Source organism: Macadamia integrifolia, chromosome 3, assembly GCF_013358625.1.
Source record: "Macadamia integrifolia cultivar HAES 741 chromosome 3, SCU_Mint_v3, whole genome shotgun sequence".
Classification (NCBI taxonomy): Eukaryota; Viridiplantae; Streptophyta; class Magnoliopsida; order Proteales; family Proteaceae; genus Macadamia; species Macadamia integrifolia.
The window spans coordinates 13,971,104-13,998,272 of NC_056559.1; the positions used below are offsets into that span (position 1 = coordinate 13,971,104).

The 27,169-nt window shown below is 39.9% G+C and overlaps 1 protein-coding gene across 1 annotated transcript; it reads right to left on the reverse strand.

Annotated features, from left to right (window-relative positions):
* Window positions 1-27,169, reverse strand: LOC122073855 (pre-mRNA-splicing factor Slu7-like). Its single transcript, XM_042638524.1, has 5 exons — window positions 26,729-27,169; window positions 26,488-26,616; window positions 26,243-26,371; window positions 26,058-26,128; window positions 1-632 (listed from the first exon to the last, which is right to left on the reverse strand). Exons 1-5 carry the CDS (start codon window positions 26,927-26,929, stop codon window positions 287-289), a joined length of 876 nt encoding a protein of 291 aa, XP_042494458.1. The 5' UTR covers window positions 26,930-27,169; the 3' UTR covers window positions 1-286.

The following is a 27,169-nucleotide window of genomic DNA, read 5'->3' on the forward strand; positions in this document are numbered from 1 at the left end:
TAGCAAGCAAAAGCACAAGAAGATTAATTAATCAGCAACATCAATATAATCTCTCTTATCCTTTGGCGTTTCTTTTAGGTTGGGAGAAAAGAGAAAAAACTAATGAACATCACTATTCAGTATTCACTCACTAGTGTCTGAATAAGGCACAAATTTTCCACTGCAGAATGTGATTTGCTGACCACACTAAATAGTAAAAATACAGAAGCTAAGAACAAAGACACTCCGGCACAGATGGGATGTGGGAGTGTGTATCTGTATCCTAATATTTTTGTCTTTCCAGCTTTTACGCGGCTCTGGGCTTCTTTACCTTCTTCTTAGCCAAAACAAAGTCATCGTCAGAATCATCCTCTGAGGTGCCACTGTCGTCGTCCCTACTCTTGCGCTTATTAGACTTCTTTGACACGGACGTGGTAATGGTTTTTGACTCCACCACTGACTTCTTCTTTGCCGGCAAGGCTGGAGATGTTGAAGCCTTGGCCTTTTTAACAGTGACACTATTCACAGCTTTCTTCACAGAGGCAACAACCGCTTTCACTGGAGACCTCAGCTTCTGTTCCTGGTTCCTCTTCAGTTTCTTCTCGTAAACTTTCTTTGCCTCCTGTGGAGGTAGAAGCCCACTCTCCATCATCCTGTCATCACATAACTACATATTTTTAGAACATCAGAAGCCGATAACAGTTAAACATGCGCAACTGAATGTTTTGTACCCAAAGAAATAGTAAATTTGAGCTTGAAGAAATTGATCTCCTGAGGCTCACAAAGAACATTACTGATGATCAAATGACGAGATTTGAACTATAATTCACATAGAATTTAGAGTTTAGTGTTCTTAAATTGTGGGGTCTGACAATTTCACTTATGTGTTCCTCCACATTTCAGTCTAAACTCTGCAAGTCGTATCACAATAGCTAAGAGAATCTTTCTAGGGGTTTCAAGGGCAACAAAAGAAGAAAGACCAATGAATATCATTACTCAATGTCTCAGTCAAGATTAATTTTTACAGGCATCATTGTGCTATGTACCACCACTGCTTGCTCCGTCAGTTCCATGAATATGGCAAGATCAAATGTTGTGCTTCAACGTCTTAATGATACTGTACAAATCTACTTGGACTGTAAGCTGCGCCATGGACTTTGGGAGAATTCCTCAAACCAAACACCACACATTTGCAAAGATGCAGAAAGATGCATGAAAGATTTTCATGTAGAGAGTGTAGTAAGCTGAAAGATTTGGTTCCCAAGACCCACTTGATCTGGAGAATACATAGAACTTGGACAAGTTGCAAAAATAGAGCATAAAATCACATTTGCATTTGTGGAAGTGGAGAATTTTGCTCTTTTTCACCACCTACCACAAGCCCTAATAAAAATCGACTAGGATAAGCAAATTTATTTGTAAAATTCACACCACAATGAACCAAGGAAAATGGGGAAACTATTATGCTCTTTTAAGGCAAACCTCGATGCAGCCAATTTTCCATACAACCTGGAAAAGATGTAAAAATACAGCACTAAAACAACATTTTTTTTTTTTTTTGGGATGAATGATAATATATAAAACAGTAAAAAAAGAAGGGGTGGGGGGGGGGGGGAGATATACAAACAGGAGAATCCGAATGATACAGCCCTACAGGGCGGGGGAAGGGGATTAGGGGAGCATAAAATAGAAAGAGGGAGACCCCATAACAATAAACCTGTTTCTAGGGGAAACCGAAACAGTCCTATGGGGGAGAAAGGCAAGCTTGGAGGAGACGTCAAAGTAGATGGCCCTCCAAATCTTGTCAAAGGATCTAGACTTGGAAGTCCATCTACGAAGGTTGTGCTCCAACCAAACATGGGAGATAGAAGACCCGAACGCCAGCTTACCGGCAGCGTCACAAATAGAATTACCAGAGAAGGTCATATCAATTCAGTTCCACTCTCTCTGAAGAGGAAGAGGAAGTCTAGGGCAGGCCAACATTTGGAGAGGACAAGCTTCCAAATACGAGAGATGAAAGTGCAATCAAAGAAGAGATAGTTGACTTCTTCCAAACCATTCCATCAAAGGCAGCAAGCCGGGGAAACTAGAATATGGCAGTATATGAGGAAGGATTGGGTGGGGAGGCAATTGGAGAAAGCTCTCCAAACAGTAAGGCTGTGACAAGGGATGTGGCCACGTAACCAGACAACCTTATGCCAGGGGACAATGGGGTTGGGAGACCGGGAGTGGTTCCAAGCCGAGGAGGAGAAGCGGCTCGAGGGGGAAGGGAATCAGATAATTCTATCAGCACCACAAGAGGGGGGAGGAATGGAGTTGATGGAATGATGGATGCTGGAAAGAGAGGGAATAATAGGGATGGACCAAGAGCCATTGGAGATGATCGAGGAGACTTGGGAATACCAGAAGAGTAGACCACTCAGTGGCTCACAATGAGGGAAAGCACTCCAGCTGGATGCCAATTGTCCAGCTAGGAGGAGGTATTAGCCCCATTACCGATAATGGATTTCATGGCCGTTATGGCAAGAGTCCTAGCAAGGAGGATCTTGCGCCATACCCAAGAGGAGTTGCGATTGATGGGACAAGTCCAGAGGGAGAATTCTACAATATAACCATCCAGTCAGTCAAGATTTGGCTAACCACTGACCCAAAGCTCCAAAACAACAGCCTCTTTACCACCTCCACTTTCATATTGCCCACAATACACTGCAGGATAATAACCGCCCTGAATTTGCGAATAACACTGAATGTTCAAGAGGCAAAGGAGAAGATGCCACCACTGCAATACTGGTGCATGACAAACAACAGAAAAGCCATAATTTAATGGCCTTGGTGCAATGGATAAAACAGGTGAAACCCAGTGTCTCCCAAGGCTTGAATCCATCCTGCAAAGACATACTTCCTTTTTGCTCCAGTAAAAATTGCAACATCTTATCAAAATGTATCTACTTTCAACCCAAAAGATCATGTTATTCGATATCCTTGTAAGGGTTGAAGTCATACAGCTCTGGCATCCTATAATGGCTAGAGCCATTTTTTTGCCCATGACTTCAACAAAAGGATTCAATCTTCTGAGGCAAATATCAGTTGTGCATGAATTGATGAACTTAATGGAATTTACTTATGAAATCATCCGTTCATGTAAAGTGAGACTCACCTGTATCCCTCTCCAAGGACCATTACTTGACAAGATTTCAGTTGGAACACTCTCCAGCTAACCAGCATTAGCATCCAGGATTAAGTAAATGGACAAAACACATCAAAAACCTGGTTAAGGGAAATTGCATCATGTTACCGTCACCAGAAATTCATTTATGGAACATCAGTAACAAGATTTCCAAGAGAATAAAATGTTACACTATCAGGTCCCAACAATGTGCTTCCAAAGCCACAAGATATGGGGAGATTAAATATCTTCTAAAGCAAATTTTGAAATGCCTAAGAAATATCAACATCTATCACTTGATGGAAGAATGAAAATAGAGCTGGTTATCATCAACATCATCATCATCATCGTTGTGGTCGTGGTGGTCGTGGTCGTGGTCGTGGTCGTCATCATCATTGTTTGCTGTTATCATCAGGGACTGATTTTTTCTTGTCCAAATGGTCTATCTGCATATAGGAGTTCAGTTGGCACTTGAACTATGTGAACTGGTCCTCGTCATCTACTCATATGTCAACTTTCAGCCCAATCATATTCACCATGTGTCTAAATGGAGGTCCAAATATTGGCTCAAAAGTCCTCTTGCTTTCCGAAAAAAAAGATGAATTCGTAAACCTAACAAATCTAGGAAAGAATCCAACTCATGGTGGACCACATGATTGAGATGGTCCAGAAATTGAACAGGTGATGTATCTAGAGATCTCATCTGTCCAACAGTAGTAAGCATGGTTATCAAGGTGTCACCCAGGCGACAAGGTGGCCCAGCCTGGACTGGCACCTTAATTTTTTGGCATCCTCCCTCACCTTAGGTCACCTTACGCCTTGATATCCTTAGTGGTACGAGAAGATATCCTTAGTGGTACGAGAAGTAATGCAGTTGCCCTCACCTATCCAACACCCATAGTAGTGTTGTAGTAGTCCCTTCTGAAGTTCCGTTTCACACACATATTCCTTGGATACTTGTCTCAAACTCATAAAAAGAGTGAAGGTTTGTTAGCATTTATATTCATCATAACAAACTCAACATCCTACTCATTCATAAGAATAAATCCATGTGAATCAATGGTATAACAGCAACTAGGGGTGCAAGTTTTTCCCACTGAACCCAAGGCCATCCAAAGCCTGCTCTGAGCCCGGCAGGCCCTGGGCTAGGATTTTCAGCCCGTAGGGCAGGCCAGGGTTGAGATTCCCAGGCCCGAGCTAGGGCCAATCCAGGCATGGGCTGAGGCCTTTGGTTGAGCTTGGTCCAGCCTGTCCCTGCATATATATTTACACTGTTGGAACTCCCTATGGGTTTGAGATTGAAACCCTATGGAGGAAACCACACAGGAAAAACAAGAACACGAATCTAATAAAATTATGGAGGATCGATTTGTATCTTTCACCTAGTATGCTGAAGATGATTGATGTTGGTCACTCCCACTTTCGCTCTCTTGGCTTGGCTATGGATCTTCTACAACCCCTTAAACCTCCTTGGTTCTCTCACTTTAGTGGTAAAGTGGGGAAGAGTGAATAATGGCTGTAGGGACCCAAAACCTAGTATTTATAATACTGTCCTGCACTCAAAATCCTAAACCACAATGGGTTGAGCCAGCATATCCCTAAGCTTGAGAGTGGACCGAACCGGTTCATGCAATTTGACTCTCACCCATTTAATCAATCCGAATAATTAATTTAGCCCATAAATCCAACAATCTCCCACTTGGGCTACATTAATTATAAGGATGTCTTTTAAATTGGTGTGGCCATAGAATCTTATTACATTAACCACTCTTACTGTGATTCAGTTGAAAAACCACTCACATTGAATAACAGCAGAAGATACACCTCAATATACGGCATACAACTTTCTGTTATTACAAACATAAGTAAGTTTCTTAACACGAATCTATGTGGGATACCATCACAGAAATATTGACATATCCTCAAATTACACTGTTGTCATTCCATGTAGGTGCTTAACTGTGATATTAACCTTCACTGTGGCAAATCGCCTTTGATCTGTGGTTAATATCTAACTGTGGCCTTCCGCCTATAAAATGTGGCAAATATTGCCTATGAACTGTGACAAATACTGTCTTAAAATGTGGCAAACATTACCTTTTGAACTGTGGCAAAATATTACCTATAACCAAGACAATTACTGCCTATAAAAACATTCTTAAATGAAATCATAAACCAAATATTTCAATAAATAACTGTGCATAATGTAAATGCTAAAACTTAACCATAATTCATCAAACTGTGCCCCAAAACATACGGGCTAAGGTTCAAAACATAAACAAATACTAAACAAAATCAAAGCTCCCACTAATCAAGCATTTCAAATAACTGTATGTAAAGAAATCCTAACTACTTGATGGGACCAAATTTTACTTGCTCTCAATTACTGGTGATCATTCTACCTCACCCTTTCTTGGTATCATCCTGCTTATCAGCCCCTAAATTCTTCCTCTTCTCTAACCATTTCTTGAAAATAAAACAGTCCTTCTTCACATGTCCTTTCTTATGGCACCAGAAACACTCTACGTTGTTGGTATTCTCTTCATCCTGAGCCTTTTGAGATGTGTCAAGTTCTTGAGAGCTATTATTCCTGTCATATGGCTTGGCGCTTCCTCTGTTGGAAAAATTTTTGTTCCTTCTGCTTGGTCCACCAGAAGATCCCTTGTGGAAAGTTGCATGTGCATTCTCAAACCTAGTTTGTTTCAATTTTTCTTCCTCTTGAGTGCAAATGGAAATTAGCTCATTTAGGCTCCAATCGTCCTTCAGTGCAATGTAGGTAGATTGGATAACCTTATACTGACTAGGGAGGGTATTCAGTGCAATATGTACAATATATTCTTCATCGATCTGTATTCCAAGATCCTTAAGTTTACCAGCATCAGTAGCTACACCCAAAATGTATTCTCTAACACTCCCACATCCATCATACCTTGTATTCATTAGCCTGGTCATCAATGTGGTTTTCTCAGCTTTCTTGTTGTGTTGAAATCTACCTTTAATAGCATCCAGGAATTCTTTTGCAGTGTCTTTGATCTCTATGTTCCCACGTATAATTTCAGGAACTGCCTTTTTTAAAACTAGTATGCACTTTCTGTTTGCTTCAGTCCATTTCTTAAACTTGGTCCTTTCAGCACTTCTGCTCGAGTCTGTGAGAGGCTCAGGTTTAGGCTCCCTAAGTGCCAAGTCTAAGTCAAGAAGACCTAAATGCAATTCTAATTCTTCCACCCACTTTTGATAGTTGTTACCAGTGAGCATTGGGATGGAAGACACATAACTTAAGGGAATGGCTATCTTACTACAGCAGTAACAAGAACACAATACATGCCAAATATCAAAATATAAATCATAATATAAAAGCATGTAATACTATCAATATATTTTAAATAAGAGTTACAACTAAAAATGTATCCCTATCCTTTGGGACAGGAATTAGCTGATGCTCTTATATTCTTCTTTTAACTGTGAAAACAACACTAACTTCGGAATTCAATCACCTTTGGGCAAAAGAACTCCAAATTTAATGTCCCTTTCTGAAATGTGGATAATTATCCTCAAACCTTGATGACATAACCTTTGGGAAAGTATCATCTTTACTGTTGGGGAAGATACAATCGAATTGAATGTACCACTTTGGTGGATTTCACTCAGTTCTATCATATCTTTCCCATTGGAGATATATATCTTTATGTTCAAAACATACATATAAATATGTCACTAGGACAACAATAACTATACAAGAGTTACAACCGCAACTACATTCCTATCCTTTGGGCTAAGAATGCACTGGTCCTCTTGTAAATTCATTTTTACTGTGAAAAGAACAATAACTTTTGAAATCCCCTCACCTTTGGGCTTAGGAACCTCTAGGTTACTGTCATTTTCTTAACTTTGGTGACATCACCTTTGGGCAAATGTCACCTACATTGCTACCCTGTGGAAAATCATGAAATAATAAGATGTACACTTTGGTGGATTCCACCTCATCATTTCATGGTTTCCTAAAGCAAAATTACTTCGCAACTAAGAATGAGCGGAAGCTTACACCCTTTTCCAGATTAACATATTTCAATTTAAAAACCTTTCCCAATTTCATGGTAACCAATAACATATACATTTTTCAAAGCATTGATTTATACTCTCTTGTTTCAATGATTAAAAATAAATACAACATACAATTTTAAATAAACATATCATTAAAAATTAGATCATTAAATCTATTTTGATTTGATTTAAAACTCCTACCCAACTTAACTCATTTAAGTAAGACATGGGCTTTAGGTCTAGTGTCAAACAATCATGGGTTCAGCCCATTATTTAATTTACATGGGCTTTAAACTTAATATCAAACAATCATGGGTTCAACCCATTATTTAACATCTTAAAATCAAGTTTGGTAGTAGAAGTTTGACTCCGACTCCAACAAATCCCTGTGGGAGCCGATAACCTTTCTTTCACCCTTTTTATTTTTTTTATTTTTTTTAAGGATCAAACAGTGGACCTTTAACCCATTAGACTTAAAACAGTAAAACAAAACTTTTATTGAATAACTAAACATCCATGGGCTGAGCCCATTATTTATTTTAAAGAGTGGGCCATTTCTTTTGTTTTCTAAAACTTTAAAGGACAGCCCATTACGTTTTAAGAAGTGGCCCATTTCCATTTTATAAGAAAATAATAACTTAAAAGTGTGATAGACCGAAGTTTGGGTCTATCATCACCCACAAAAACAAAAAACCTATAACTAAACCCTCTTCCTCTACCGAGAGAGAGCAATGACATCCGAATCAGTTTTTTTTTTCTCTCTCCTCCGGCAGCCGGTTTCCGGCGGCGCGTGCCGGCGCGTCCGGAGGTTTCCGGTGACTTGCGGCATACCGCCGTGACCGTCTTCTCGTGATCTACAACTTTCGTGAAGAAAGTTTTCCCATACAGAATTTTTAAATGATGGTAAAATTACGATTTTTATGATTTTCATGATTTTTAATCAAATCAGGTTTTAAGTAATAATCAAAATCTTCATGTACAAGAAAAATTCAATTGATTCTTGTCCCATGTGGTCTGCTCTGATACCACTTGTTAGAACTCCCTATGGGTTTGAGTTTGAAACCCTATTGAGGAAACCACACAGGAAAAACAAGAACACGAATCTAATAAAATTATGGAGGATCGATTTGTACCTTTCACCTAGTATGCTGAAGATGATTGATGTTGGTCACTCCCACTTTCGCCCTCTTGGCTTGGCTATGAATCTTCTACAGCTCCTTAAATCTCCTTGGTTCTCTCACTTTAGTGGTAAAGTGGGGAAAAGTGAATAATGACTGTAGGGACCCAAAACCTAGTATTTGTAATGCACTCAAAACCCTAAACCACAATGGGTTGAGCCAGCATATCCCTAAGCTTGAGAGTGGACCGAACCGGTTCATGCAATTTGACTCTCACCCATTTAATCAACCCGAATAATTAATTTAGCCCATAAATCCAACATACACATCTTTTATATATGAATCAAAACTAAAAGTAATGCAAGTGGTTTGGGATGTCTAGATTTATTTATAGGCATCACATTCTCTATTCCTTCTCTGAAGTATTCAATGTGGGATTAGAAAAAACTTTGTTTCGCTCCAAGGGAGGTGAAAGGACTGAGAGCATGCATTCATTTTAATCCTACATCGGAAATTTAAGAAGAAAAGGGAATGAGAGTCTATAAACAAAAGAGGGAGATGGCAGATTTTATCGAAGTTGGTTATTAACCCCAAGGGGATAGCTTAGTTGGCAAGGAACAATACTTCAAAATTAAGAGGTCATGAGTTAACATCTCCTTGAGGCCAACCTATCAAAAAAGTTGGTTATTATTGGGCTAACCAAATGGTCTAATGATAAAATAGGGCCATGCCAGCCCGCCTGCCTTGAGCTAGGCTAGGCTTGGGCTGAGCCCTGGGGACCCTAACCTGTGCTTGGGTTTCCAAAAACCCGGTCTAGCCCAGCCATGTGCAACCTTAAAAGCAACATCTGCAGGTGGATTGAAATCTTATGTTGTGGTTGTTGTCCTAAGGTCATGCAATGGGTTAGCAGAAGCAACAAGAGCTTCACTAAACATTAACTCCATCAATAAATTTTTACATATTTTCTCATTCAATCTACTCTAGATTATCTACGCCTATTAATTTCCTTGAAAAACCTTAATCTCTGCCGTCAACTTAAAAAAAAGAATGCTACAACCTTCAATTCAAGACTTGACCTTTAGCTACAACTAGCAATGTTGGTTCCTTCTCATCCATCTTGTTTTCAGTTGACTGTAATACCAAAGGGGAAACGCGCACCATTAATACACCTCAAACTTTATGATTGGATGGTGATAAATTTCGAAATCTGTAGAATTATTGAGCTGCAATCCAGTAGCTATCTAAGAATACAACCAACAATTTCCTCAGAAAGGAAATTATAAACACATTTTCTCCAAATAGGGCCTTGAATAATTTGCTGTCAAAACCTTTCTGCTGCAAGTTTATGGATTTTGATGAATCCATGGCTCCCCATGTGGTTCAAAGAGTACCGTTACCCAGTGCACAAAGGCTTCCCGCACTTAAGCAGGGTTCTGGGAGGGTACAACGAATACATGAAGAATTTATAAGTTGGATCTAAACTTCTTTTTTGTTTTCCTCTCTCACCTTACTGTTCAGGCTATAAAAAAGGGGTACGCACTTCATCCAGTTTTCTCTATTCCTCATACCTAGCTTGGTTTAATTTTAAAAGAAAATTCATTCCTATATTTTCTCAGACCATGGCCAGTGCATAAAAATTTCCAAACCAATATTTGCTTTCCCCCCCCCCCCAAAAAAAATCTTCTCAATTTATCTCCTTCAGACCCTACACCAAATATGGTATCAGGGAAATAAAAAATAACAGCACAATCCATATCAAAATAAACACTTTACAAAAGCATCAGTGAATACCATATTCTCACTGCTCATATATAACTATAAAGATGCATACAAAATGCCTGTTGCACATTACAGTCCGGCTCTGCCAACAGAGAAACCAGTCACAATCAAATGATGATCTATTCAAACATATGAATACTCTTGTTGCAAGAGCTTGATTTCCTTATACTGGGAAGTGGGCATATCTCAAATCATCATCTGTTTTATTCTTTCCATTAGTATTGAAGTATAAGGAATCAGACCCCACAAGCTCTATAACCCAACGATGAAGTAAAAGTTACAATAGCCTGCAATAGGGTTCTAGGGATATGAATCAAGATCTCCTATGTTACTCATTTCTGTAATCGAATAGAGATCATAGTGTAAGATTTCGCAAAATTTCACCAAAATTTCATGAAATGATTCGGTTTCAACAATTGTTGAAACGAAATGTTATGCGATACATAGAAATGCCCAGATTTCGGTCGCTATTTCGGTCATTGATATTTCTGTTCGCACAAAAACCCCCTCTCACAAAACCATCTTTTTCTATATGATCAACACCAATTTTCTGTTAGTTTATGCACAAGATGCAAATGCTCTACCCATACCTGAAATGTTATTTCCTTCCCCTTTAGGGCAATTCCGAGTTTTCCCAAAATTTGAGAATGGTACTTCCCCTTATAGGACAATTCCATACGATCAACATCAATTTTCAGGTATACACGAGATACAAACCAATCTTGAGCAGGTGTATCTTTGTCAATGTTAAAGAGATTGGGTCGAAACTGATGAAAAATGCAGGTACACACACACACACACACACACACACACGCATATATATAGAGAGAGAGAGCGTGGGTTGGGGGTGGGGTTGTGGAGGGGAAGCATAGCTCTTACATACTTGGTAAAGTTTATCCATCAGATGTGTGACATTTCAATCGTTTTTTTTTTTTTTTTTTTTTTTTTGTCAACCGAAAGTTCAATCTACCAGAAGTTACAGGTCAATGCGAACCAAACGTATTCCTTTTCAGGAAACAAAACGTCTCTCTAAATCAACTTGTACAAATATTCAGTTCCTTATATATATATATATATATAGAGAGAGAGAGAGAGAGAGAGAGAGACCTGAGAAGTTCTCTGAACCGTTTCAAGATGAAATAAAAGGAAGACTCTTTATTCCACTGAGGTCGCAGACCTAAAACATCCTTGAAATTTGAGATTCTAGGTCAAGGAAAAATGTAATGGAAGCTTCAAATATGCTACCCATACTTGAAATTTGAGAATTTCTTCACTTTAAGGGCAATTCCAAGTTTTCCCCAAATTTGAGATCGGTACATCCCACTGAGAGGGTTTCAGAACTCGTAAATTGCACTCGGGTGTGAGAGAACGGGGGTAACGAGATAGCAAGTTTACTCTGGTGGAGGAGTTGCAGGAGCAGCAGGACAAAGTCGGGGGTGAGAAGTTGCAGATCCAACTCGTGGGTGAGGAGACAGAAAGTCTCAAGTTGGAGTTGAGGAGTTGCAGATCGAATTTGGGGTTGAGGAGTTGCAGGTTGAAGTCGCTAGTCTCCCACAGCGGGAGTTGCAGTTTAAAGTCTCTTCTTCGAGGTCGAAGTCGGGGGTGCCCTTGCCACGATGAGAATGTCATGGTTTGATCACACAAAAACTGTAACCACCATCAAAATTGATGTTGATCACATGGAATTATCCTAAAGGGGAAGTTACCAATCTCAAATTTGGGGAAAACCCTGGAATTGCCCTAAAGGGGAAGGAAACCTCATATTTCAGGTATGGGTAGTGCATTTGCATCTTGTGCATAAACTAACTGATCGTATAGAAAAAAATGGTTTCGTGACAGCGGGGGTTTTTGTGTATGGTGTGTTCTCATAAGATCGTATAGCACAAGATGGTTTTGCGCCCTACTCTCTCTAAATCCAGTATTGCTATACGTATGTGAATTGATGTTGATTAAATGTGAATCACTTTTTTAAGCAAATGTGTATTAGTTTCCTTTTTCTTGGTTAAATAGTGAGAAAACAGTCAATTCACAAGCTGTTCATAAGAATGCAAAGTGGAGTCAAACCAATGTAGACATTTTTGTCAATATAATGGTGAATAAAATTAGGAAGGGAAACAGAACTACCAGTAATTTTAATTAAGCAGGGTGGAGAAACATTATGAGTGAGTTTAATGATAAAACTGGTGTCTCATATAAATATGGGCAGTTAAGGAACAATATGAATAAACTGAGGCAGGACTACAGTAATTTTAAGAAGTTATTGGAGACAACTAGTTTTAGTTGGAATCATTCGACAAGAACTTGTATTGTTGATGATGATTCTGTATGGGGAAGGCCTGTACAGGTATGATCATTAATTTTATTGGTAACTTTTTTGGAGGATATAGAGGAATAATATGATCATATTAGCTGATTGTGAATCTTCATATATTATAGGCAAACACCTTGAGTGGGTACGCTTTAAGGTGTATTGACTTCCACAGTGGCTAGAACTGTGCATGATTTTCAAGGATACTTATGCAAGCAGTGATGGAGGCATGACCAATTGTAATGCTTCGTCAAATAATGAGGAAAAGGACATGGAGGAAAATCAAGAGACTTTTGATGATTCTAGTTCAACTGATGGGTTGAGTCGTTAGGAGACACTCAACCATAGTTGTCAAGGCGTCACCGAAGCGTCCAGGCGGCTCAGTCTGGATTGGCGCCTTGCTGGTGTCACCTTGAATTTTTTCCACCTCAATTGCCCTGGTTTGTCTTAGCACCGTGACAACTACACACTCAACCTGAAGCTACCCAGACAATGGCTCCAAGCCATAGGCATGATAGGACTCCAAACACAAAGAGAAGGAAAAGCAGAACCAATGATTGGTCAATGGCCTGCAAGGCCATTCAATACATGAGTAGATCAAGGTTGGAGAGAGATGTAAGTCCATCTACTGCTTCAACCCAGAATGCTAAACAGATGTATGACAATATGACATTACTAGGGCCTTGGAAGTGCTAGAGTCAAGGTACAATCCAGATGAAGAATTTTATGAGAAGGCACTTAAAAAGGTGATGACTGACCCGCAATGGAGGGAGGCATTAAATTTCATGCCCCTCAAATCGGAAGTCCATACTCCTTCGTACCCTTGACTGATCTATTCTACAGCTGTCCTAATCAGTTGGATTGTTTTAATGGATAATTTGTGGCTTTTATTTTGGAATTTTGATGGTTTTAAGGCTGACAATGGTTTAAGTCTTCATTGTTTTAGGACATTTTTTTTTTGTTAAGAATGAAGTATTTGTAATCTGAATCAATTTTTGAATGACATTATAGGAATAGATTATATAGTCCGTGTGTCTAGTGCATACATGGAACAAATTGATAGGGGAGACACTAGAGAAGTTTTAATGTGTACGATGATGCTATTACATGCACAAGATTCACTACACGTTAGTAATCCTATCCGAGATAGTGCTTTGACAGGCCTAGAACGTGCATATGAAGTCTTATATAGGCATGTAGATAGGTGTTGTAAGTATTACAAGATGGAAGACAAATAGTTGTCTCGACGTCTAGGTGACCTAAGGCGTTGGAGAGGGTCCAAAAGCAAGGCGCCTAGATGCCTAGGTGATGCCTTGACAACTATGGAACGACATGTCTCCCTTAACCTTAAAACGTTGATGCGAGAGCTTGGGTGGTTGAAAGATAGTCGATTTGTAAGAGTGGACGAGCAGCTAGCGATGTTTATATCTATAGTTGGTCATAACAACTGGTTTAGAGACCTAGCAGAACATTTCCAGCACTCTCCAGAGACCGTAGGTAAACACTTTAATAGAGTGTTAAAGGTTTTCATTATGCTGGTAGAAGAGAATATAAGACCTTCAAACTTTTCTTGTACTGCCTTAGAGATTTCCGAGAAAAAAAAAATCCATTTTTCAAGTTATAATCAAACAACCTACAAATATCTACATATTTTTTACAAGTTGATTGGTGATCATATCAATTTTATTTGATAAATTAATATCGGTTGTATTAGGATTGTATTAGTGCTATTGATGGCACTCATATTGGTACCTACGTACCACTTTCCAAACAAATATCCTATAGAGGAAGAAAAGGAAAGACCACACAAAATGTCATGTGTGCATGTTCACATGACATGAAATTCACATTTGTGTATAGTGGTTGAAAGAGTTCCACAAATGATCGTCGGGTATTTGCATCGGCTTTAGCAGATCCAAGTTTTGGCTTTCCTTGGCCTCTTCGAGGTAAATACAAAGTCTTACTATCACCTTTTATCCATTTGTAGATGGTATTAATACTTGTAATTGATTTATTATTTTAATTACACCTTTTAACAGAGGCACCGATATACACCTACCAAACTTTGACCGAGTATTTGAGGTAGCTACAAATACTTCACAAGTTGGTTTGGGGGGAGTGTTGATGCAGGGAGGGCATCCAATCGCTTTCTATAGAGAGAAGCTTAAGCCCCGGGTGCTTGAATTGAGGATGGTTGGAAGAGCCCTTCTACACCGAGAGAGAAATAGCCAACCGTACTGGGTTTCCAACCTAAGCCTCTTGAAAGGTTGTCCACCCGCGCACACTTGGGCAGAGTAAAGCTGATCGTAGACCACCGTTGCTTGCTCAGCTCCAGCCAAAAAGTTGAGGGCGCTCAAGCAAACGATGCAAACTACAGAAAGAAGAAAACGCCTTACCTTTATATAAAGGATCAACTCCATGAGCTTGATGCCAAGAAGTGCTATTCGACATATAATCTTGAGTTGTACGTAGTCGTCCAAGTGCTATGCCATTGGAGACATTACCTCATTGGTAAGGAGTTTATATTATACATTAATCATAAAGCTTTGAAGCACCTTCATTCACAAAAATCGATTAGCAACCAGCATGCCAAATGGGTAGCTTATTTGCAAGAGTTCATATTTTTCATTAAGTACAAGGCAAGCAAGGAGAACAGAGTGGCTGACGCACTTAACCAAAAAGTGCGCACTTTGAATACATTTGCAGCACATGCAATCAGCATAGATCATATTAGAGGAGAGTACATGTCTGATCTTGATTTCAACACTGTATATGCGGAGTTATAGAAAGGTGGACAACACCTAAAATACTCAATGCATGATTGGTATTTGTTCTTTGGCACACGGTTATGTATTCCAAACTTTTCCTTATGCCATCACATTGAGGAGGTTTGGGAGAATATTTTTGCAAAGAGAAGACTCTTGCCCAGGTGACAGATAGATACTATTGGCCATGCATTGCGAAGGATGTCGATCGTGTGCTCAAAAGATGTCGTGTATGTCAATTAGCTAAAGTGGGGAAGCAAATTACATGTTTATATTCTCCACTACATGTCCGTTAGGCACCATCGCTTGATGTTAGCAAGGATTTTATGCTTGGACTGCTCCTTACAACAGAGCGATATGATTCCATTATGGCAGTAGTATGGCTTTTCTAAGATGGCCCACTTTATACCATGTCACAAAACTTTTGATGAATATCAAGTTGCAAAGTTATTCTTCAAAGAAGTAGTGCGACTACATGGGCTGCCTAATAGCATTGTCTCCGATCGTGACGTCAAGTTTATGAGCTACTTTTGGAAGACATTGTGGCTGAAAACAAATACCAAGTTGATGTTTTCTACTGCATTTCACCAACAAATTGACAAACCGAGGTAGTGAATAGAAGCTTGGGAAATTTGTCGAGGTGCTAAGTTCGAGATTATGAGAAGACATGGCCTTCTATTCTCAACATTTCTGAATTTTCTTATAACAATATAGTGAACCAAACAACGGGTCATACTCCTTCTGAGATTTTACTTGGATTTTAGCCAAAGCGGCTTATCGATCTTGTTTCACTACCACAATACCACCCCAAGCTCGAGTTAGCCTTCAAGCTGACGAGTTATTATGCTATATCACCAAGGTGCATGCCAACTTTCAATAATGTATCCTCTTGAACAATGACGACGCAGATCAGTCACTTAATGGGCTTATTTTATTGCAAATAAGCCTTAGGTTTTGTTATGTAAGTGTTGGGCCTTTGATCCCATGGGTTTTCTATGTAATGGGTCACTTTAATGAGCCTAAAATATGAGTAGAAAGTAGGAAAACGGAATTTAATTCATTAGCTTAGTTAGAATCCTGTTTTGAGTCTATTTTCGTCTTTATTTCAGTTTTCTAGTCAGTTTAGGTTTCCCAATTAGTTAAGGATTGGGTTAGGCCTTTCTTTATTAGTGTTTGAGTCAGTTTTGAGTCTTCTATATAAGTTTGTAAGGGGCTACAACATGGAACACGAATTTATTAATGAAAAAAGAAAATATGGCTTATGTTGTTGTGTTGTGGGATGCAGTTAAGTGAGATGCCTAAACCTGAGGGTGAGATGTCTATTCACTAGTTCTTCTTCCCCCTTCTCAACCCTCCATTGAATTCTCTTTCTTTTCTTACTTTCTTTTTATTTTTTTGTTGTGAGAGAGTGTTTGAGAGCTAGAACCAAGCCTATTGGAGAACATCTTCACTATTCAACCAGAATGTCAGATCCTGCCTGGGATTGGATCACTTGTGACCCAATCTTACATTAAATAAGGTATGCAAGATTTTTGCTAATCGTCATCAGTGTTGTGGAGTTCAAATAGGGAGACATGATGATGGTTCACGTGAATCCCAAGCAGTTCCAAACAGGTGTCAATACTAAATTCTACCTATAAGATGCTAAAACAAGTAGGACCTAATGCTTATATGCTCGAGTTGCCAGATAATATGACCACAAGCAATATATTCAATGTGGCTGATCTACACCTTTATGTTAGGCATCATTCAGACAATGGAAATTCGGAACAAATATTGCGGTTGCCCCAACTCAAGCCACCCACCACTGATGTTATTGAAGAGGTCTTGGATGAGACCTACAAGACTACCCGTCATGGCACTGGCTATCATGCAGTCCTAGTCAAATGGGAATGCCATCCACGACTCCATGCAGCGACGATTCTTGGATTTATGCTAATGATTTCCAATAAATTTGATCCCAACTTGTATGAGCACTACTTGTCCTTCACACATTCCTCAGAGACGAATGTTTTCAAGTCAAGGAGCGTTGATGCAGCATTGAAGACCTATAGCCCGAAGGAAGGAGAAGGCTGCTGCCCCTCCAGTCTATCAAGTAGACCAAGGAAGCAGCCTAGGATTTGGGCTTTGAGGGGGAATTATTAGATTGGTTTATTTAGTGGTCTAGTTAAATTGGTTTAATATAAGTAATCTCTTTGTTAATTCTTAGGATATAAGTATAAGTATTACAGTTTTAGTAACAATTGAACTAGGAGAATATTTGAGGTTTCCTTTTCTGGAACCTGCTGCTAGGATGTAATTCCCTCCCCCATTCACTATAAATAAAGCTAAGGAGGCTCATTAAGCCCCCACAATTTTGACAAACAAATACTTTGATACTGCTGCTACTTCTTCTGTAATACCCTACTTCTTAAACCCGGTCTGATTACGCGGTAGATCCGGTTTAACCATGCAGGAACCGAACCAGAGGGGGTTAGAGCGGGTTCTTTATGGGCTATGATGGCAAGGGTGACCTTAAACACCGGCTGGCCCAACAAGTCCGAGCCAGTGCCAGAAGAGACGGGAGTGCCCAAGCCGTGTACATGCACCTACCATAAGGCCATGTACGGATAAAGCAGGTATTGTAGCCGTATATTAAGGTATATACGTATACTACATCGTATGCCAGGGTGGGGTTCACGCCAGGCCCGAACTCTATCAAAATCCCAAGTTTTGGCCCTCAGGTGGGCAGACAGGTGGGTGCACCCACCCACCTGAGTGACCCATCCATGTGCACTATTCATTTATTTAGGAAGTATATATATAGCATTTATGATTTTCTTTTCTTTTCATTTATGACACCCGTACGTTGGTGAGAATAGTAAAGAGGAGAGAGAAAAGAAAGGGAAGAAGAAGGGAAGAAGAAGGGAAGAGAAGGAAGAGGAAGAAGAGAAGGATTTCAGCGGCGTCGAAGCTTGATCTTCCCATTCCGGCGCCGGGAGAGTGATCTTCAACTCTAGATCTACATTTAGAGGTAAGCAAAGTTGGGTTCTTTGAACATTCACCATAACCAAGCTTAAACCCTTGATTCGAGTAGGGTTTCTTGAGATCTTGTAAATCCCCTTTGAAATGATGAATCTAAGGTTTAATAAATGACTTATGTGTTTATCTTGAAGGATTTAAAGAGGTATTGACAAGGTAGAAGAAGCATTGTGGATTTGAAGTGATTTGGAGGGTTTGAAGTTGTTCTTGAGCAAAGAAGGTAAGATGGTTTCCCATCACTTGAATCTAACCTAGATCTAAGTTAGAGCCATCCTATAAGACTTGAAAGTGTGAAGAATGGGTTGGGAAAAGCCCCCATTTGAATCCCCAAAGAATGGAGGAAGTTGGGAAGAAACAGCAGGTTTCCCGCCAAGACCGGTGGGTGGAACCGGTGGGCCATCTGGCCCGCCTGTGGGCACCCACCTTAGAGGGCAGGGCCTTCGGGCACAACCGGCGGGCCCAACTGGCGGGCTAACCGGCGGGCCCCTACCCGCCTGTCCAAACCGGTGGGTAAAACCGGTGGGCCAGATAGCCCACCTGTGTGGCCCCGATGGTGATTCTTACGTCCGATTGGACCCAAATCGGACGTGCGACCTTCTTTTAACGTTCTAAACATGATTTTGTCACCGGATCTCGTTAATTTTGATCCTAAAATGGTGAAGTACTAACCCCGTTCAATTATGTTAGGTTCACCAAATCCTATCCGTTTCGCACCGGATCTCTCCCGTACCGTACGGGAATCCTTGTACGCTACAGGTAAGTGGGAAGAGGACGTTTGGCCTTGTTTCAAGGCATTGTTTGGCATTCATTTAATTATATCTAGTCTAGTCATGCCATCATGAATATGCTATGTAGATTAGTCATTCCTCACATTGTTATGCATGTGTGCTATGTTTACTTTCTAAATACCAATTGAATGAGATGTTTATATGTTGAATGTGGACATCATTGTGCATGATGCATTGATAGACTAGATGCCGTAGTCGGCTTGGAAACGAGTGCATTGGTGGCCCGTGGTATAGGATGCGGTGGCACTATGCAATCGTACTATTGTCATATAGGAGCATGCGGTATTAGGATTTTCACCAACCCGTGCTACGACCCTTCCCAACAGGGGTTGAGGTGTTGGGTTACCATTTGGGGGGGAAGCAGTGGTCGCGGTTGTCGGGTCACTGTGGCGGTTAGACATAACGCCCGGCGGGTCATTAGGACAGTCGGCAACCCCGGTGGTATATTCAAGAGGGCCAATCGTACTGCTTTTAAATTGCTGGAGTCAGCACCTTTAATTTCAGTCATTTACTTTTCTGTTGAGAGCCGGTGGACGGCATTGTCTTTACTTTTCCGAGTACTCACGGTGGGCCTTCTCCGACAGCCCTATGGGTGTATCGCGGGATGGAGTTCGCGGCTCATACCCGGAGTATACACGCATTGTGGCTGTAGTAGAACTAAACCAAAGACTTAGTAATGTTGCTTAGGTGGATGTGATTTAAAATGTATTGCATGACATGTAGTGCATATGATTGTGTTTCGATGTGTGGACTGCTGTGTGGTCCATTTTACCACTTACTGAGCTAGTGAACTCATCCCACGGGTACCCTCTTTTTAGATGATTTTACAGGTCATACATCTGAGGAGCACGGGGTGGGTCCCACAGTCGAGTTTCCTGAAGAGGACTGGTGGGCCCCTGAGGAGTTAGTGCACGGCATTGACTGCTCGTGCGAGAGTTGTGCTGCGGGACCGCAGTTCTGATGCAGTGCTGAGCTCCACTTCTGAGGCCGAGCTGAGCTCTACCATGTGATGCCGAGCTGGGCTCAACCCTTGATGCCGAGCTGAGCTCTAGCCTTTGTTGCCGAGCCGAGCTGTGTACTTTGATTATTTTGATGATTTCCTTTACATACTTGATATATGAATTGTACTTTTATTGTGTAAATATCATGCCTTCGGGCCCACATGTATATAATTATTGTATTACAATTCGGGTATCAAGTATTATGGGATTATTCACAGGTAAAACTTAGTCTTCCGCTGATCTGATGAGCTTATATTAGTTGTGTGTATGCTGTGGTGGAATACAGTATTAGATGATCCTGGCAGGTTTGGGTTAACCGGTGTTAACCCGGTCACTGGCCCGGTTCTGAGGAGAACGGGGTGTGACATCTTCTCTGCTGAGAACTATTGTGTGTCCGATCACAGTGGAAGGTTAGTGTCTGATCCAGCAACTCATTGTGGTGGGAAGCGTAGGAGGATCTTCTCTCCTTGTTATTGTCTTCTTCTCAAAGTTATACAATATCTTACTGCTGTCCAAGCATCACAGGTAATTGAATCAGTTTTTTTTTTTCCTCCTTCATTCCTGAAATTACGGATTTGCTTGTGCAACAATCCATATCTGTCCAGGCCAACTGAGCCTTCAGTTTTGGCTGAGTTTTGGATTGAAGGTGCCCCTCACCTAGGGAGGATTCGACCCCAAGAGGAGGCCCTTCTGGTTTGTGGTTGCTAAAAGGCAGAAACGGAACAAAAAGCGTTTGATAAAACTGTTTCGTTTCACTTGTTTTCAGAAATAGAAATTGAAATTTCTACCTATTTATGGTTCAAGAAACGACCCCTTTCGCTGGTTTATCGATTTCCAGAAACATGACTTGTCAAACACCTTCAATTCCGTTTCTGTTTCTAGAAACGAAAATTTATGTTTCTGCCTTTTCTTGAAACAAAAACAGCAGAAACGTTGTCAAACAGGCCCTAAGTTAATAAAAATCTCCATAATTCCGTCTTTTAGTGATCTACTCTATCCAAGACCAAGATCAATAGGTTTGTTTTGATTCCTATGGATCCCTTTGATAATGTTTCACGGTTGTACGTTGGTTTAGATCTATTTCAGACCCAGATTAAGTCCTCTATCTCTGTAGAATGATCTGACAACAGAAATCCTATCTAAGGGAATTGAAAGTCTTGACTTTTTAGACCTGTCTTCTTCTTATAATCTAATATGTTTTCTACTATTGGTATTTTGTTTGTGGATGTTCTTTGATTGAATCCTGCAGTACTGAGACTTGGTTTCTTGTCAATCCTAGTCCTACATTACGTGGTTGACTCTGGATATCCATCTACAACTAGGTTCTTGACACCATTCAAAGGGCAAAGATATATCTACAAGAATACAGAGGCAATGACAGACAAGCAAGGACAACTTTGGAGCTATTCAACCATAGGCACTCATCGATTAGGAATGTCATAGAATGGAGCTTTGGGTTGTTGAAAAAACGTTTCCCTACAGTAAGCAAAATGCTTTGTTTTTCACTTAAGACTCAAAGCTACATTGTCATTGCTTGTTGTGCCCTTCACAACTTCATTCAGGACGAACAAATTGCTGACACGAATTTTGCATGATATGGAGTTGAAGATAGGTTACAGGATGGACCACTGGGTGATGGTGATGATATCCCACCAGATTGTGGTAGTAGCACAACCAATGTGATAGGGCAAGAGAGATGGATGTCCTTAGGAAGAAAATTTCAAACGAGTTGGCTAGGAAAGAAAGAGAGAATGGCCCAAATTTGATTTTTAACAAATGTTTTTGAAATTGGATTTTAAAGAACATTATCTTTGGAATATATGTACACATTTTGGACATGACGACATTTGATGTTTAAGAACATTTTGTAGGTTAATCTTTTTCAATTATGTACGTTCGTACTCCCGACATGGTGAAAAAACTTCATATTTCAAGCTTTAGTAATCTTACGAAACCATGAAACATGAAGGACCCATGTGTCTCTATGACAAAGGTTTGATGGTCTTGATTCTTGAAAGTGACTACGGCCAGAACCTGGGGGTAGTGATTTTTTAAATGCCCTGAAAATGAAGACCATCCAGATTCATTCTTTGGGTAGACACCCACAAGCCCAATGAGTTTGTTGATCACCGAGTCCATGATAATGCTATTAAGCATGGCATTCGAACTCAGCCCCTTCGGAGCAACTGGCCACAATATCTCGTGTTTGATATTACAACTTGTATACTGATATAGATTCTGATAATATCAATTGTTGTTATTTGCCTTTTTTTTTAAAGAATGAACAATTGTTTTATAAGTTTTGCTTTAACTTTTGGAGGAACTTGAAAGTTACAGACGAGCTTGATAAACAATTTAACTAGAATTCAGTGTATTTTGTTGATTTTATGGACTTGTAAATAGTTGGTCTTGTTATATGGCCAAAAAAAATGTTTTCAAACATTTTTCATACAAGTCATGAAAATATGATTAGGGTAGCATTATATGTAATTTTTGTATAAACAGAAGAATTGCCTCTGTTAAGGTGCATTTCATACATGTTTCTGTTTTTTCCAGTGACAGAAACAATTTTTTCCAGTTTTAATATACAACATTTGTTGAGACAGAGTCACTCCAAAAACACAAAAAATTGTTTCTAACTCGAAAACAGTATTTTGGAACAGAAACGTTGCCATACACCCTGAATGGCTCAAACCACGAGTAACAGAACAATATTATGAAACCAGATCTTAGAAACTCAATTCAAAGAGGATTTCGTAGAATATGACTTTAACTAGGAAATTGAGACTCGGTGAGAAGATAGGATTTTGAAACAAATTATGAAATTAGAACTTCAAACCAGATCACTAAACAGTAGACTGAAGAAGATAAACAGAATAGAAAAGAGGTACAAAAGATGTGCATGAAATAAAAGATAAGAGATACTGACCTGGTTTGATAGAAGAACAAGAAGAGAATGGATATTTGTTCAGGAATCACCACCTAAAACACTACCTTGGAATCACCACTACGAAACCTACTGAATCATAATAGCAGGGAGGTCTGTCACCACAGAATCAAAAGGGCACAATCCAACTTCATTACCCAAATAGTGGGGCAGGCAATGCCTTTTACAGGTTTATATAACGACTCAAAAAGAACAAAACAGAAACAAGATATGACTGGGAAACACTACTCTAGTCAGCTAGCCTAGAATGAGTGCTAAACATACTCAACTAATAAATAAAGTAAAAACCAATGGTAAAAGGAAATCCCTTCCAGCCATAGGCTGTGATTGGAATCCTAGACAGACTTAACTATGGGTTAAATATCAAACTAAGGCTGGACTTGTAAAGAGTCCTAATCCAGCCATGCTATTACAATATCAAAACTTAATTTTAAGAAGATAGAACTCCGAACAACCACCGACGCCCTGGTTTTAAGAAGCCTGAAAACCCCAATCGCTTGGTCTGGTTTAGTTAAAAAAACTGGTTCATCAGACCAAACCACAGAAAAAATCCTTTCTTTCTTTTCTTGGTTGAGATTTGCATGATCCTGCCAAGGCTGCTGGCTTCCTATAGGGACAACCATGGTTGTTCCACGATAAAGCTATTCACCATGATAATTGAAAACAAATACACTCGCAAGCACCAAGGCAAGAGTGTGACTGCTGCCCAAAAGCAGAAAGAATGAAAAGGGAGATCAACTCAGTTCCATTCTTCAGCAAAAGGCCACCGCCCAAGGCTAAACCAAGGGAATGAATCAGACGCAGAAAAGGTTGAACCAGAAAGACTTTGCAAGCTGAGACAAAATCACAAGGATCTTCTGGAAGGACGCACGAAGTTGAGGCAAAGCTAAACAATCCATTGATTCCCATTCCAGTGCAGACTGCAGAGTAGCCACCTGTTGGACAACTTTCAACGCATAACTTGGTGGAGTCCACTTTTCCAAAGCGGAGAAGTTGGATAGAGTCCCTATGGCCGTCAACAGTGTGTAGTCACTAGGGTTAAATTTTCTAAGCTTAACCAGATCCAAGCTAGTCAAACTTCATGTGGAGCTCATATAGGGGTCATATGAAGTTCTTATGAACACGATAACCAAAAAAAGAAGCTCGCTCTCAGAAGGATTTTTAGGTTCTAAACCCACAGAGACATGAAGATATGTGAAAAATATATTAATAGGGTCACAAGGAATTCATTAATAGAAAATAGATTATGACCAAATAAGCAAAACAAAATTGGTTGACACTCACAAGAAGAATTTGATCCCTTGGCCATAAAGAAAGTATAGACCAAGAAGGTGAAGTATAAAACAAGACTGTAGCATAAGTAAGCACATCAATTGAACTTATAGTAAGTAATTGAGAGACGTGAGTAATTATAATTGACCTTACTTTAAAACAGCTTATCCCACAAGTTCGAGTTGTTAAGTAAAGGCTACAACAATGTACAATTGTACACCAACACACAAACACCCCCCCTCCATATACAAACCCACACACATACAGAGCTCTGCACATGACATTATTGTAGATATGCAATCCTAAAACGATGCAGAAGATAACGGAAAAACAGAACAAACAATGCACATAGATTTACAAGGTTCGGCAAGGTTGCCTACATCCCCGGTGAGATGAGATCCTGTTTCACTATCAATGGAGAATAGGGTTACAATGCTCGTCCCTCACATTCTCAATATTGTTTGCATTACAGAGAAAGAACCTCTCACTACAAATATATAGCAAAAAACCCTAATCTGAAAAGTACATAATTGCCCTCAAATAAAAAATTCGAGCGGGGGGCGTAGCCCCCCTACACCCCCTCTATGCAAAGGGGCCTCCTGCTCCCCTTACAACTCCCACGGCCCGCTAACGGGCTAGCTGGACCGCCTCTTTCCTATCGAGGCGTTGCACCAGTACTCCCTTGGTTAAACTGTGACGGAATACAAGACATCAAACACCAACAATTACCATGTGGCACCAAGAGGCACAACAACATACAACACAAACCCCTCACACATTCCAGGCATCAAACACCTAACCTCTTAATCTCTGATACCATGTTAATGCTTATCCCAAAAGCTTGAGCTGTTAAGGGTGGGTTACAATAACGTATATCAATACAGCAATTACAATTACATGTAGTGCAGCATATTAACTCGTTCAAAAAAACAAATAGTGTTTCAAAACATGAGCATACATATTCCAGATATTGCACAATATGATAACAAACATGAACCAAAAGTTCATAGGATGTCCTATATCTTACATGGCCTAGAAATGGTATGAGAAAGATATCCTTCAATTCTAGAGTTCCGCAAAAGAGATTCAAGGAATTTGAAAAATCAAAGGCATAAACTTCTGTTTCTTTCAAAGCTTTTACACTACAGAAGCAGAAACGTAATTTCTACATGACTCCAATGTCCAGAATTCTTACGTAAACACCTCCAAAAGTTTAATATTGACCAAACTATGTTGGTTGTTCTAAAGGCAGTAATGGGACAAACCTAATATTTTGACGCTCTTCAACAGCGATCACAATCCAACTAGGGCTATGGCACAAATATGCATAATAATGATGCTGACTAATACTATTATCCGAAGCCAAGGGCTTACAAGATTGTAATACAGTAAGTTAACTAAATAAAATATGAACTCAAACTCAATATCCAGAACTTAAATAGATAATCAAAGAATTCAGAAATGTTAAACAAGAATAACATCAGGCTTGACAAGAAACCATGTTAAGAGTAAAGAGGCACATATAGAAATACACCCTTATCAATGGGTGCATACAGCTGGGACCAATGTTGATAAAATGCACAATATTTTGGTTAAACGGATTAGATTTATAAAATACATAACCAAATGCAAGTTTCTTTCCAGATTTGGAACCGTCAAGGATAAAAAGTTGAAGCTTGAAAAGTTGACCATGAGCCCCAGGCAACATCCAAAACACTGGCATGATCTTTGGGGTGGTAGTTTCAGCATGCCAAGCAGGTAATTCTCTCAGAAAAGCAGTATTCAGAAGTATGAACAGGGCACCCACTCATGACTCAACATGGAATGCTACTATTTATCATAGAGAAAACATGATGGAACAAAATGTCTCACCAGAAAGCTGCCATTTCACTGCTGGGAAGTTGTTGATACAGTGTTTCGTAGAAAATTCTTAAAGGGTCTCTCTGCGGATCCAAATGCAACAAAGCCATGAATAAAACTCCGAGAAAACAAAGATATTTCATTAGTTGTTCTGACCAACAAATCCAAATGCAATCAAAAGAATTAAAACATCATACTTCCTCAGGCGGGACGCGCTTCTGACCAGGCAAATCAAACACCTTCCTCTCCTTCTTCTTATTGTTCTGCTCCACTGCTGCTGCGGCCTTCCTCTTATCCTCTTCCTGCATCTTTTTCTTCTTCTTTTTCTTCTCATTCAATCCCAAGCGAATCACAAGGAAAACAACGGACACCAATTACATAAGAAGCAAACTTCAACCTAATGAACATTATAGACAACAGGAAAATTTTGAAAAAAAAAAACCTTGTCGCCTTTGGCTTCTTCTTTCTTTACTTTGCCTTGACTTACGCTGCCGTTCATGATTTTCTTTTTCTTTTCTTTGAGAGAAGAACTCAAAGTTCTTTCTTCCTCCGAATCCTCAACCTCCTCCTCCTTCACAAACCCACAAAGGTTAGAAAGGAAACTCCTAATTCTTACCACATTGTCCAAACGCTGAAACATGAACCAAAAATCCAAAGCCATATGGAAATTTTGCGAGACAAACCTTCTCAACCTTCTTCGAACTTTTCCTAACGTCAGAGACATCCCCATCTTCACTGGGTTCTTCTTTCTTAACTTTGGTTAGCTTAGAACGAGATTCTGCGCTGCCATTAACGGATTTCTTCCGATAAGTACTGAGACTTCTGTTTTCCTCTTCGTCCTCAGCCTCCTCTTTCTTCACTGGTTTGTCCCCTTGAGCAGGCATTTTGGGCGGGAAATACGAAACAGCAAAAACAAAAAGAGCAGATGTCTCTGGAATCAGATTTTATCCAAAGGAAGGGGAGGATGGAAGTGGACGCGGAAGAGAGAGACGAGGGTTTATGAAACCCCCGGTGAGGTTCTCCGCTTTCCCTAAGATGTCTGATATGAACTAATGGACGAAACCAGAGAGAGAACAGTATCCTTCCTTTCTTTGCCAGGATTATGACTCACTGAGTCACCGTCT